The sequence below is a fragment of the Anolis sagrei genome, chromosome X (genome assembly GCF_037176765.1).
Source record: "Anolis sagrei isolate rAnoSag1 chromosome X, rAnoSag1.mat, whole genome shotgun sequence".
NCBI classification, from domain to species: domain Eukaryota; kingdom Metazoa; phylum Chordata; class Lepidosauria; order Squamata; family Dactyloidae; genus Anolis; species Anolis sagrei.
This window is the reverse complement of record NC_090034.1, coordinates 6,324,691-6,339,655: the sequence shown is the minus strand read 5'-3', so window position 1 is coordinate 6,339,655 and position 14,965 is coordinate 6,324,691. Positions and strand designations below refer to the sequence as shown.

Here is a 14,965-nt window from a genome sequence, read left to right as displayed (position 1 = left end):
CAACTTCACAACCTCTGAGGATGACTTCCATAGATGCAGGTGAAACATCAGGAGAGAATTCTTCTAGAAGAGCGGTTCTCAACCTGGGGGTTGTGACCTCCAAGGGGGTCGCCTGGGTATTTTGGAGGGGTTGCAAGCTGCCTCCGTTGGCCCTACCACAAGGGCGCGGGGCAGGCGAGCGCTCCTTCGTGTGAGGCCTGGCCTCGCACAAAGCTCACCTCGCCTGCCTCATGCTCTCGCCACCCGGTGAGGGCGCGGGGCAGGCGAGGGGTCCTCCATGCAAAGCCTGGCCTCGCACAAAGCCCACCTCGCCTGCCTCCAGGGGCGGCTCATCCATTAAGTGAAGTAAGCAGTCGCAGAACACTTTTTTTTGCCAGGGGCACAGAGGCGCCTCTGTAAATGCCCCTCGACCGCCACTTGAAGAGCGCCCACTCAGCTCACAACAGCCCTAGCAGTCCGGGGGGAGCCTCGGCCTTCTTGCCTTGCTGCCAGGCAATCCTCTTCCCAAAGGAGCCGGGCCCTTGAGCCTCGCCTAGCCCCTCTCGTTCCTGCTCCACCCGCCACCGAGTGCGCGAGCAAAGCCGGCGCTCAATCGTTCTCTGCGTTCGATCCCTTCCCCATGACCGGCTCCCTTTCCTGATCCCCCGGCACTCCACCCACCTCCTCTCCTCTCCCCAATCCGTGGGTGGGCCAAGGGGTGGAACCGCCGCACCTGGCTCGCTTCGGGTCCGGAGGCGTGTCTGAAGACCCCAGCGTGTGTACCAAAAGTCGCCTCTTCTCCTGACTTTCTCTTCAGCCATTGGGATCAAGAGAGAGAGAGAGAGAGAGAGCCCCTCCGGCTGGAGGTATCTCCCACCTCCGCTCCCTCCTTTGTTTTTGCGCCTACCTTCAGGAAAGGTGGGTATCTCCACCTCTCTCTCTCTCTCTCTCTCTCTTGGTCCCAATGGCGGAAGAGAAAGTCAGGAGAAGAGGTGACTTTTGGTGCACACGCCTCCGGACCCAAAGCGGGCCAGGCAAGTGCGGCAAGTGTAGTTACTGGGATGTATAGTTCGCCTACAATCAAAGAGCATTCTGAACTCCACCAATGATGAAATTGAACCAAATATGGCACACAGAACTCCCACGACGAACACAAAATATATATCAATGATTGCTTGGGGGGGGGTGTGCCAAAATACTGTTTGCTTACTGTTGAAAATTACCTAGGACCACCTCTGCCTGCCTAACTCTCTCAGGTGAGGGGTCCTCCGTGCGAGGCTTGCAAATCCCGCCTCGCCTGCCTCATGCTCTCGCCATCCAATTGTCAGGGTCTATTTTCCCCAAATGTCTCCAGTATTCTCTGTTGGTCATGAGAGTCCTGTATGCTAAGTTTAGTTCAATTCAATTCTTGGTAAAGTTCTGGATGCTCTTTGATGGCAGGTGAACTATACATCCAAGCAACTACAACTCCCAAGTGTCAGGGTCTATTTTCCCCAAACTCCACTAGTGTTCAAATTTGGGCATATTGAGTATTTGTGCCACGTTTGGTCCAGAACCATAGTTGTTTGGGTTAACATTGCTCTCCAGATGTAAGTGAACTACATCTCCCTTAAATCACTGTCAATTCCTCCCAAACCCCTCCAGTATTTTTGTTTGACGTGGGAGTTCTGTGTGGAGGTCTCAGTGGTCTGTGGAAGTCAGCGCTGTATCAGTTGAAGGTACTGCGAATCCCTTCATCTGTTTTCCATACTCCCCCAAACAAATCATGACGCTCTGGAGTCTGGAGAACAAGCCCTATGAGGAGCAGCTTAGGGAACTGGGCATGTTTAGCCTGAAGAAGAGAAGGCTGAGAGGAGATATGATAGCCATGTATAAATATGTGAGAGGAAGCCACAGGGAGGAGGGAGCAAGCTTGTTTTCTGCTTCCTTGGAGACTAGGACGCGGAACAATGGCTTCAAACTACAAGAGAGGAGATTCCATCTGAACATTAGGAAGAACTTCCTGACTGTGAGAGCCGTTCAGCAGTGGAACTCTCTGCCCCGGAGTGTGGTGGAGGCTCCTTCTTTGGAAGCTTTTAAGCAGAGGCTGGATGGCCATCTGTCAGGGGTGATTTGAATGCAATATTCCTGCTTCTTGGCAGGGGGTTGGACTGGATGGCCCATTAGGTCTCTTCCAACTCTTTGATTCTATGATTCTATGATTCTAATTATGTTGATATTTACATTACGATTTGTAACAGTAGCAAAATTACAGTTATGAAGTAGCAACGAAAATAATTTTATGGTTGGGGGTCACCACAACATGAGGAACCATATTTACGTGTCCCGGTGTTAGAAAGGTTGAGAACCACTGCTCTAGAACATGGCCATATAGCCTGAAAGAACCTACAACAACCCAGATAAATAAATAAATACCACAGCAGAGCTTGTTTGGGTCTCAAGAATGAATGCATTACTTCAATCAGGTTTGCAAGGCTAGGTGGTACCTGTCCCTCTAGGACAGTGGTTCTCAACCTACCTAATGTCGCGACCCCTTAATACAGTTCCTTATGTTGTGGTGACCCCCAACCATAACATTATTTTTGTTGCTACTTCATAACTGTAATTTCACTACTGTTATGAATCGTAATGTAAATATCTGATATGCAGGATGGATTTTCATTCACTGGACCAAATTTGGCACAAATACCCAATACGCCCAAATTTGAATACTGGTGGGGTTGGAGGAGATTGATGTTGTCATTTGGGAGTTGTAGTTGCTGGGATTTATAGTTCACCTACAATCAAAGAGCATTCTGAACTCCACCAATTATGGAATTGAACCAAACGTGGCACACAGAACTCCCATGACCAACAGAAAACAATAGAAAGGTTTGGTGGGCATTGACCTTGAGTTTGGGAGTTGTAGTTCACCTACATCCAGAGATCACTGTGGACTCAAACAACGATTGATCTGGACCAAACTTGGCTCGAATATTCCAAATGCCCAAATATGAACACAGATGGCGTTTGGGGGAAATAGACTTTGATATTTGGGGGTTGTAGTTACTGGGATTTTTAGTTCACCTACAATCAAAGAGCATTCTGAACCCCACCAACGATGGAATTGAACCAAACTTGGCACATAGAACTCCCATGAGCAACAGAAAATGCTTGGTGGGCATTGACCTTGAGTTTGGGAGTTGTAGTTCACCTAAATCCAGAGAGCACTGTGGACTCAATCAATGATCAATCTGGACCAAACTTGGCACGAGCACTCAATATGTCCGAATGTGGACTCTTATGGAGTTTGGCGAAATAGATCTTGACATTTGGGAGTTGTAGTTGCTGGGATTTGTAGTTCACCTACAACCAAAGAGCATTCTGAACCCCACCAATGATAGAATTAGGCCAAACTTCCCACATGATCAACAGAAAATATTGTATATTCTGATGGTTTTCAGAGACCCCTCTGACACCCCCTGGTGACCCCTCCAGGGGTCCCGACCCCCAGGTTGAGAAACACTGCTCTAGGAAATTATTAAAATAACAAGACTGAGACACATTTGTGCTAATGCTTTCTTATTTTTTGAGGCTTCAGTTTGCTGGGCAAGAACCATTTTTAATGTGTTTTTGTTGCTTGAGTAATGATGGCTTCTTCCAAGCAAAAGAGCGCATCTCAAATGTTGAGGGCCTTGCAAATGTGTTGATAGCTTTGCTGCTCAGACAAAGCCATTAATTAACCTGTTAGCGATTTCTCTTGGAAGCCGCACGCTAGTTTTAATTAAGATTGTGTCTAATCTGACGCAACTGCAGATGGAGGAGGAGGAAGAGGAGGAAGGGAGGTCTTCCCAATTCAATGGTCGCTGCACTCCTTCTGGTAGTCCATTGGGTCACACTTCTATCAATCGTACCTTGTGCATAAAATCCTTATATTAGATTGACTTATGCTACAATGGCAACTTGTCAAGAGACATGAGATAAGCAAGGAACCATCTATAGGGCAGCACAGCCATAGAATCATAGAATCAAAGAGTTGGAGGAGACCTCATGGGTCATCCAGTCCAACCCCATTCTGCCCAGAAGCAGGAAAATCACATTCAAAGCCATCCAGTCCAACCACATTCAGCCCAAAAGTAGGAAAATGACATTCAAAGCACCCCCGACAGAAGGCCATCCAGTCTCTGTTTAAAATCCTCCATAGAAAGAGCCTCTACCACACTCTGGAGCAGAGAGTTCCACTGCTGAACAGCTCTCCCAGTCAGGAAGTTCTTAGAATCCTAGAATCCTAGAGTTGGAAGAGACCTCATGGGCTATCCAGTCCAACCCCATTCTGCCAACAAGCCGGAAAATCACATTCAAAGCACCCTCGACAGATGGCCATCCAGTCTCTGCTTAAAATCCTCCATAGAAGGAGCCTCTACCACACTCTGGGGCAGAGAGTTCCACTGCTGAACAGCTCTCACAGTCAGGAAGTTCCTCTTCATGTTCAGTGGAATCTCCTTTTCTGTAGTTTAAAGCCATTGTTCCGTTGCATCCTAGTCTCCAGGGCAGTTCCCTCCTCCCTGTGACTTCCTCTCACCTACTTATAAATGGCTATCATGTCTCCTCCCAGCCTTCTCTTCTTCAGGCTAAACATACCCAGCTCTTTAAGCCGCTCCTCATAGGGCTTGTTCTCCAGACCCTTGATCATTTTAGTCGCCCTCCTCTGGACACATTCCAGCTTAGAGTCAACATCTACCTTCAATTGTGGGGCCCAGACTTGGACACAATATTCTACGTGTGGTCTAACCAAGGCAGAATAGAGCATGGGGAGCATGACTTCCCTGGATCTAGACACTATATTCCTATTGATGCAGGCCAAAATCCTGTTGGCTTTTTTTGCCGCAGCATCACATTGTTGGCTCATGTTTACCTTGTTGTCCACGAGGACTGCAAGATCTTTTTCACACGTACTGCTCTCGAGCCAGGCATTGTCCCCCATTCTGTCTCTTTGCATTTTGTTTTTTCTGCCTAAGTGGAGTATCTTGCATTTGTCCCCATTGAACTTCATTTTGTTAGTTTTGGCCCATCATCTCTCTAATCTGTTGTGAATTCTGCTCCTGTCTTGCCATAAGCACTGCAAGCTTTTGAAATAAAAGACAGGCAAAATTAACATTTCCCATTTTTTTTATTTCTTATATTAATACATTTTTATTATTATTACAATGAAGGAATTTCAAGACAATTTTACACCTCTATTTACAACATGACCGTCATATCATGGGCATATATGGTCCCAGACACTCTCATTCTTACTTTCGTAATTAATGCATCGTTTATTACAATGACTAATTATAGTAATTTACACGCAATTTATACAAATAGTAACCATTTACTTACTCTTGTTACAGTCATGATTTCTTTTTACTAACTATACTTTAGAAACACTTTAGAAACAAAATGACAGCTCCTCCCAGTTATGTAATGACTTTTGAACCATTTTTAATGGATCGTACATCCCAAGGCTGCATCCTCTCACCCAACCTTTTTCACTTGTATGCAGAACACATCATGCGAGGATGTGCGGGGCTGGATGAATGCAAGGCTGGGGTGAAAATGGCTGGAAGAAACATTCACAACCTCAGATATGCAGATGACACCACTCTGATGGCCGAAAGCGAGGAGGAGCTGAGGAGCCTTCTAATCAAGGTGAAAGAAGAAAGCGCAAAAGCCGGGTTGCAGCTAAACATCAAAAAAACCAAGATTATGGCAACAAGAATGATTGGCAACTGGGAAATAGAGGGAGAAAATGTGGAGGCCGTGACAGACTTTGTATTTCTAGGCACAAAGATGACTGCAGATGCAGACTGTGGCCAGGAAATCAGAAGACGCTTCCTTCTTGGGAGGAGAGCAATGTCCAGTCTCGATAAAATAGTGAAGAGTAGAGACATCAGACTGGCAACAAAGATCCACTGCCTAGTCAAAGCCATGGTCTTCCCTGGAGTCACCTACGGATGTGAGAGCTGGACCTTAGGGAAGGCTGAGTGGAGGAAGATGGATGCTTTTGAGCTGTGGTGTTGGAGGAAAGTTCTGAGAGTGCCTTGGACTGCGAGAAGATCCAACCAGTCCATCCTCCAGGAAATAAAGCCCGACTGCTCATTGGAGGGAAGGAGACTAGAGACAAAGCGGAAGTCCTTTGGCCACATCATGAGGAGACAGGAAAGCCTAGAGAAGACAATTATGCTGGGGAAAGTGGAAGGCAAAAGGAAGAGGGGCCGACCAAGGGCAAGATGGATGGACGGCATCCTTGAAGTGACTGGACTGACCCTGAAGGAGCTGGGGGTGGTGACGGCCGACAGGGAGCTCTGGCGTGGGCTGGTCCATGAGGTCACGAAGAGTCGGAGGCGACTGAACGAATGAACAACAACAACATCCCTAAAATTCCCAGTCCTGTGGATACAGCAGGTAGTTCTGTATTATAAAGTTCTTTCCTTGTTTTGAAAGTGATTTAATATATTTTGATGATTTAATATACCCAATACATTGACTTACTATATCAGATATAGGATTTGCGATACATTAAATTGAATCAACCTTAGAACAATAACAGTATGGGCCAATCAATTAGGGAAAGCGTTACGACTCCAGGGTTGCAACTGCAAGTCCATCGTCTTAAAAGTAAATGTTTCTCTTGGGAGAATCTGCTTAGGGATTAGAGACTATCACTCCCAGAATCCCCAGGCTCCATATCTAGGTTGGCAAAGAATTCTGAAAGCTGTAGTGCAAAAAAAACAAAAATAAAGCAGCTTTTCCGAAGCAACGGCATTCACAACAAAGATGACCGCAAGAGACACACAGCGGGGCTTCATCCCACTCTTCACTGAAGATTATTTCGTCGCACTAACTTCAAAACGATCGGCTTTTCTGGCACTAAGAATGCTTGAGAGCCCATCTTCAGAGGAATCTGCAACAGAGGAAAAAAGAAGAAAGCATTGAGGTACCAGTTGGCTCAATATAGCACCAGTTCTTTGAATTTAACTGGTTCCTGTGTCTTGGTGATATCACTGAAATGGGGAGAACGAATGTTAAACTGGTTCCCAGATCTTGGTGGAGAATCAACACAATTTGTTTACATGTCAGAAGCGACTTGAGAAACTGCAAGTCACTTCTGGTGTGAGAGAATTGGCCACCTGCAAGGATGTTGCCCAGGGGACGCCCGGATGTTTTACCATCCTGTGAAAGAATCATAGAATCAAAGAGTTGGAAGAGACCTCCTGGGCCATCCAGTCCAACCCCATTCTGCCAAGAAGCAGGAATATTGCATTCAAATCGCCCCTGACAGATGGCCATCCAGCCCCTGTTTAAAAATGTAATGTTTGTTTGTGGGATTAACAGAACTCAAAAACCACTGGACGAATTGACACCAAATTTGGACACAAGACACCTAACAACGCAATGTATGTCCTTCACTAAAAAAATGATTTTGTCACTTGGGAGTTGTAGTTGCTGGGATTTATAGTTCACCTACAAGCAAAGAACATTCTGAACCCCACCAACAATGGAATTGAACCAAACTTGCCTCACAGTTCTCCCATGACCAACAGAAAATACTGGAAGGCTTTGGTGGGCATTGACCTTGAGTTTTGGGAGTACTAGTTCATCTACATCCAGAGAGCACTGTGGACTCAAACAATGATGGATCTGGACCAAACTTGGCACGAATTCTCAATATGCCCAAATGTAAACACTAGTGGAGTTTGGGGGAAATAGACCTTGACATTTTGGAGTTGTAGTTGCTGGGATTTATAGTTCACCTACAATCACAGAGCATTCTGAATCCCACCAATGATAGAATTGGGCCAAACCTCCCACACAGAACCCTCATGTAGGCCACAGCAACGTGTGGCAGGGGACGGCTAGTGATATAATAATTTTAAAAGAGACAGAGTTAACAAAGCTCAAGGAGCAACAGTCTTGTGGAATTGTATTTTTACAAGATCTTTCATACAATAATAGAATTGGAGGAGACCTCATGGGCCATCCAGTCCAACCCCCTGCCAAGAAGCAGGACAATCACGTTCAAAGCCCCCCCAACAGATGGCCATTCAGCCCCTGTTTAAAAGCTTCCAAAGAAGGAGCCTCCACCACACTCCGGGGCAGAGAGTTCCACTGCTGAACGGCTCTCACAGTCAGGAAGTTCTTCCTCATGTTCAGATGGAATCTCCTCTCTTGTAGTTTGAAGCCATTGTTCTGCATCCTAGTCTCCAGGGAAGCAGAAAACAAGCTTGCTCCCTCCTCCTCCCTGTGGCTTCCTCTCACATATTTATACATGGCCATCATATCTCCCCTCAGCCTTCTCTTCTTCAGGCTAAACATGCCCAGCTCCTTAAGCCGCTCCTCATAGGGCTTGTTCTCCAGACCCTTGATCATTTTAGTCGCCCTCCTTCTTCTCTTATGTTCCCCCACGGAAAGTTGGGGCTGACAGATGGGAGCTCACCCCTTCTCGTGGCTTCGAGCTGACCTTCAGGTCAGCAGTTCAGCTGGCACAAGGCTTTAACCCAGTGTTTCTCAACCTGGGGGTTGGGACCCCTGGGGGGGTTGTGAGGGGGTTTCAGAGGGGTCGCCAAAAGCCATCAGAAAACACAATATTTTCTGTTGGTCATTGGGGTTCTGTGTGGGAAGTCTGGCCCATTTCTATCCTTGATGGGGTTCAGGATGCTCTTTGATTGTAGGTGAACTATAAATCCCAGCAACTACAACTCCCAAATGTCAAGGTCTATTTTCCCCAAACTCCACCAGTGTTACCACTTGGGCATATTGAGTATTCGTGCCAAGTTTGGTCCAGATCCATCATTGTTTGAGTCCACTGTGCTCTCTGGATGTAGGTGAACTACAACTCCAAAGCTCAAGGTCAATGCCCACCAAATCCTTCCAGTATTTTCTGCTGGTCATGGGAGCTCTGTGTGTCGAGTTTGGTTCGATCCCATCATTGGTGGAGTTCAGAATATTATTTAGTTGTAGGTTAACTATAAATCCCAGCAACTCAACTCCCAAATACTTAACACAATGCAGTAATTTGAACGTCAGACTGAGATTCTGGAAAACCATGGTTCAAATCTCCATCCAGCACACAGAAACCTATTGTGTGATCTTGGGCAAGTCACATTCTCTCAGCCTAAAGAGGAAGGCAATGGACTCTGAACAATTCCCCCCCCCCCCCCCCCCGCCAAAAAAAACCCTTAAACTAGGAACTGACATAAGCAACATTCAACTGAAAGGCACAAGAATAATACCAAAGTTCTTAGTGAATTATTTTCCTCATCTAAAAATAATATAAATACATTCTACTCACTGGTGTTTCTTTACAGACTCTAAAGGAGAAATGCTGCAAGAGGATGGTAATTGCCACTTTCATGGTGACAAGAGCAAATCTCATCCCGATGCAGTTCCGAGGACCGGCTCCAAAAGGCAGGTATGTGTAAGGATCCACGCTTTCCTTGTTCTCTTTGCTGAACCTGGTTATATTCAGAATGACAAGAGAAAGGAGAGAGAAAATGTTGTAAATGTCTTCATACACTATAGCCACACTAGGCAATTCATCCATGCAGAATTGCAACATGGTTCAACATGTGTCAATGGCTGAGTATTGTCATGCAGTGCACAAAGGTCAATGAGCAACACACAATGGACAAGGCGCAGTTGCAGAACACAACATTGCACTATGGAAAGCAATTCTGATATCCATTCCCTGTATAAGGTATGTAATGTATATCCAAAGAACATACATCCATCTATGAAAAATATCCTTCTATCTATCTCTCTATCTCTCTATCTCTCTATCTCTCTATCTCTCTATCTCTCTATCTCTCTATCTCTCTATCTTTCTATCTTTCTATCTTTCTATCTTTCTATCTATCTTTCTATCTATCTTTCTATCTATCTTTCTATCTTTCTTTCTATCTTTCTATCTATCTATCTATCTATCTATCTTTCTATCTATCTTTCTATCTTTCTATCTTTCTATCTATCTATCTATCTATCTATCTATCCATCCATCCATCCATCCATCAATCCATCCATCCATGTATCTATCCATCCATTTATCCATCCATCCATCCATCCATCCATCCATGTATCTATCTATCTATCTATCTATCCATGTATCTATCTATCTATCCATCCATCCATTTATCCATCCATCCATCCATGTATCTATCCATGTATCTATCTCTCTATCTATCCATCCATCTATCCATCCATCTATCCATCCATCTATCTATCCATCCATCTATCCATTCATCCATTTATCCATCCATCTATCCATCCATTTATCTATCTAACTATCCATGTATCTAACTATCCATGTATCTATCTATCTATCTATCTATCTATCTATCTATCTATTTATCTATCTATCCATCCATCCATCCATCCATCCATGTATCTATCCATGTATCTATCCATCTATCCATCCATTTATCCATCCATCCATCTATCCATCCATCTATCCATCCATCCATCCATCCATGTATCTATCCATGTATCTATCTCTCTATCTATCTATCCATCCATCTATCCATCCATCTATCTATCCATCCATCTATCCATTCATCCATTTATCCATCCATCCATCCATCCATCCATCCATCTATCCATCTATCTATCCATCCATTTATCTATCTAACTATCCATGTATCTATCTATCTATCTATCTATCTATCTATCTATCCATCCATCCATCCATCCATCCATGTATCTATCTATGTGTCTATCCATGTATCTATCCATGTGTCTATCCATGTGTCTATCCATGTGTCTATCCATGTGTCTGTCTGTCTGTCTGTCTGTCTATCTATCTATCTATCTATCTATCTATCTATCTATCTATTTATCTATCTATCTATCTAATTACCTGCAAAACATATAATTTCACCATGAGAATCCCATCTTCATTCAAGAATATATTGACCCACTGACAAAAGATCTACTATCATGAATCCCTCTGAGGAATGGCAGAGAAAGAGAAGGAGAAAGGAGGAGAGATTACCTCTCAGGTCTAAACTCTTCAGGTTCTGGCCAGTATTCTGGATCCCGGTGGAGATTGTAGGGAGGGATCATCACCACCACGCCTTTGGGGATTGTCACCCCGTTGATTTCGACATCTTTCTTGCAGACCCTTTCAATCCGCCCACCAAGAGGATACAGCCGCTGCGTCTCATTGATCACCATGTCGAGATACTCCAGTTGCATGATGGCATCATATGTGAGAGGGGCCTTTGGGACAATTAAAGGCAGAAGATTACCCTATCCAGTACTAACTTCAAAAAACACCCAACCTTACCACCCCTAGTTGGCACCCTGTTGGTGGCATGGGCAAGCATAAGTCCACTTTACACCTATGCATGCCTTTTTAAGGTCCCTTCCCTAGACTTACAATTGAGCCATGCCCATTGTGTCTTTGGTGAGAGTAAGGGTTGGATCAAAGAAGCAATCCTGTAGCCAGATATACGATTGTGATATTATTTACTGACATCCACCAGGGTCCTCTGGGATTTCCAGTGGATGGTACACAGTTTTTGCACCTAGCTACTTGGACATAGCCAGACCTTTTGCATTTGGTTACGTGGGCATAGCCAGACCTTTTGCATCTAGTTACTTGGATTCAGCCAGACCTTTTGTATCTGGGTACTTGGACATAGCCAGACCTTTTGCATTTGGTTACGTGGGCATAGCCAGATCTTTTGCATCTGGTTACTTGGACATAGCCAGACCATTTGCATCTAGTTACTTGGACTCGACCAGACCTTTTGTATCTGGGTACTTAGACATAGCCAGACCTTTTGAATCTCATTACTTGGACAAAGCCAGACTTTTCGTATCTAGCTACTTGGACATAGCCAGATCTTTTGCATCTGGCTACTTGGACATAGCCACACCTTTTGCATCTGGTTACTTAGACATAGCCAGACCTTTTGCATCTAGTTACTTGGACTCAGCCATACTTTTTGCATCTGGTTACTTGGACATAGGCAGACCTTTTGCATCTGGCTACTTGGACATAGCAGAACCTTTTGCATCTCGCTACTTGGACATAGCCAGACTTTTTTGCATCTGGTTACTTGGACATAGCCAGACCTTTTGCATCTGGCTACTTGGACATAGCCAGACCTTTTGCATCTGGTTATTTGGACATAGCCAGACCTTTTGCATCTGGTTACTTGGACATAGCCAGACCTTTTGCATCTGGCTACTTGGACATAGCCAGACCTTTTGCATCTGGTTATTTGGACATAGCGAGACCTTTTGCATCTGGTTATTTGGACATAGCTAGACCTTTTGCAGCTGACTACTTGGACATAGCCAGACCTTTTGCATCTGGCTACTTGGGCATAGCCAGACCTTTGGCATCTGGTTATTTGGACATGGCCAGACCTTTTGCATCTGGCTACTTAGACATGGCCAGACCTTTGGCATCTGGTTATTTGGACATAGCCAGACCTTTTGTATCTGGGTACTTGGACAAAGCCACACCTTTGGTATCTGGCTATTTGGACATAGCCAGACTTTTTGCATCTGGTTACTTGGACATAGCCAGACCTTTTGCATCTGGCTACTTGGACATAGCCAGACCTTTTGCATCTGGCTACTTGGACATAGCCAGACCTTTTGCATCTGGCTACTGGGATATAGCCAGATCTTTCACAAATCCTTTCCCTATTCACCACCGGCCACAGCATAGCCACTGGGGGCTACAGTAGCTCAAGAGTGTTGAATCACCAGGGATTGTATCGTTCCACCTGTTGAATTAGTATGCTACAATGTGCCGTATGGGATCTGAGCTTTGACACTCCTAAAACCAGTGGGAGCTCAACTCTCAGTCCTCCTATCAAAATGAAATATCTTCACCTATTTGCTGAATCAGTACTATGGGGAAAGTAGTGCAGACAAGTCTACATCCTTTACTTTTCACTTGGCCCTTTTCCATCATCCATGGTTTTCCAAAACCAGAGGTACTTCATGGTCGAAAAAGGATCCCTGAAGTGTATTATCCTTCAGAAGTCAACCATTCCCAGCACACAACCGTCACACACTTACTTTGTTAGGTAGAACAGAATCGATCTCATCTTGAAGCTTCTGCTGAACATCTGGATGAGTGGCTAAAACATAGGCCATGTAACCGAGGGAGTTGCTGGTGGGTTCGTACCCCGCGAAAACAAAAATAAAGGCTTGGGCCAGGATTTCGTCATCAGTCAAGCCTGGGAACAAAGGCAAGAATGTGGAAGTCCAAATTGCGTTACATGCACAGTAGGCGTATTATCTGTGTTTGTGCCATTCGTGGTATGCAAAAGCTGTTCACACAATAGGCAAATGATCCCTGCTTTGTGGTTTTATGTACCTAGAAAGGCTGCCAAGAAACTGCCGTATTCGCCTTATACCCTAGCAACAATAGTCGAGGCAATCTTTGTATTCAAAAAAGGGAGAAAGAAAAGGATATGAATACATGAAACACACCTTGTGTGTGTTTTTGTTTGCTCCCCCCCCCCCCCCCCCCAATTTTTGAATCCAGCAGTCTGTCAACAAAAAAGAGGAAACTTTTCACTCCCGCTTCTTTGTGCCATAGTGGAATGTGTTTGGAGACCACACCAAAGAAAACTTCGCATTGGCTTTTGTGCATTCTTGTCAACAGGGATCAGAGCTTCTTTTAAAAAATATACTGCTAACTCATGAAAAAGATCCCAACTGAAGCTGGAGGAACATCAAGTTCTACTAGTGTTTTCTTAAGGAGGAATGAGAACTCAGAACTAAAGGGAGGCCAGAGAAAGGGAAGGGTGAAGACAGATAGCAGATGTCCGTGAGAAGGAGCTAGGAAAGTACACACTATTGTCAAAGGCTTCCATGGCTAGAATCACTGGAGTGTTGTAGGTTTTTCAGGCTATATGGCCATGTTCTAGAAGCATTCTCTCCTGACGTTTCGCCTGCATCTGTGGCAAGCATCCTCAGAGGTTGTGAGACCCATTGTGTCTTTGGTGAGAGTAAGGGGTGGATCAGAGAAGCATTCCTGTATACAATTGGGATATTATCTATTGACATCCACCAGGATCTTCTGGGATTTCCAGTGCATGATGCACATTTTTTTTACTTCTGGTTACTTGGACTTAGTCAGACCTTTTGCATCTGGCTACTTGGACATAGCCAGAGCTTTTGCATCTGGCTACTTGGGCATAACCAGACCTTTTGCACCTGGCTACTTGGCCATAGCCATTGCTCAACGGATGCTTTAAATTGTGTCATGCTGTTTTTTATTTGTTTATGTTGTTTTATGAATTGTAATGTTTCATATTTTAACCATGTTGATTGGAACTGTCCCCATGTAAGCTGCCCTGAGTCCCTTTGGGAAGATGGAGGTGGGGTACATAGCCAAAACTTTTCCACCTTATTACTTGGACATAGCCAGACATTTTGCGTCTGGTTACTTGGACATAGCCAGACCTTTTGCATCTGGCTACTTGGGCATAGCCAGACATTTGGCATCTAGTTACTTGGACATAGCCAGACCTTTTGCATCTGGTTACTTGGACATAGCCAGACCTTTTTGTATCTGGCTACTTGGACATAGCCAGATGTTTGGCATCTGGTTATTTGGACAAAGCCAGACCTTTTGCATCTGGTTACTTGGACATAGCCTCACAACCTCTGAGGATGCCTGCCATAGATGCAGGCGAAACGTCAGGAGAGAATGCTTCTAGAACATGGCTCTATAGCCCGAAAATCCTACAACAACTCAAAGTACATACTGAATCCAGATACCATTTGGCAGCCCATTACACAGTTGGGTAAAAGCATTGCGTAAAATGGTACCTCTTTACGTAATATCAAAAGAAGGGAGTTATCTTAGTGTGATTCCTGGTTACACCAGCATAAATCATCAAAAGCACTCTAGTTCTTGTCTTCTCTGGCCATGCTTGCCATTGTTGGTTTTGGGGTTTGGGGAAATCAAGGTCTCTTCAATGGTCAAGGCTCACAA

General features: G+C 44.8%; 1 protein-coding gene across 1 annotated transcript in view; it reads right to left on the bottom strand.

The window, feature by feature from the left end:
* Positions 1 to 5,109: 5,109 nt before the first annotated feature.
* The window catches only part of LOC132782171 (cytochrome P450 3A9-like), a 34,350-nt gene continuing 24,494 nt past the window's right edge, over positions 5,110 to 14,965 (bottom strand). Inside the window, exons 10-13 of the mRNA XM_067473498.1 lie at positions 13,036 to 13,196; positions 10,988 to 11,214; positions 9,293 to 9,455; positions 5,110 to 6,904 (exon numbers count right to left, since the gene is read on the bottom strand). Coding sequence (XP_067329599.1) covers positions 6,818 to 6,904; positions 9,293 to 9,455; positions 10,988 to 11,214; positions 13,036 to 13,196 — 638 coding nt within the window. The 3' untranslated portion in view covers positions 5,110 to 6,817. The remainder of the gene's footprint in view (positions 6,905 to 9,292; positions 9,456 to 10,987; positions 11,215 to 13,035; positions 13,197 to 14,965) is intronic.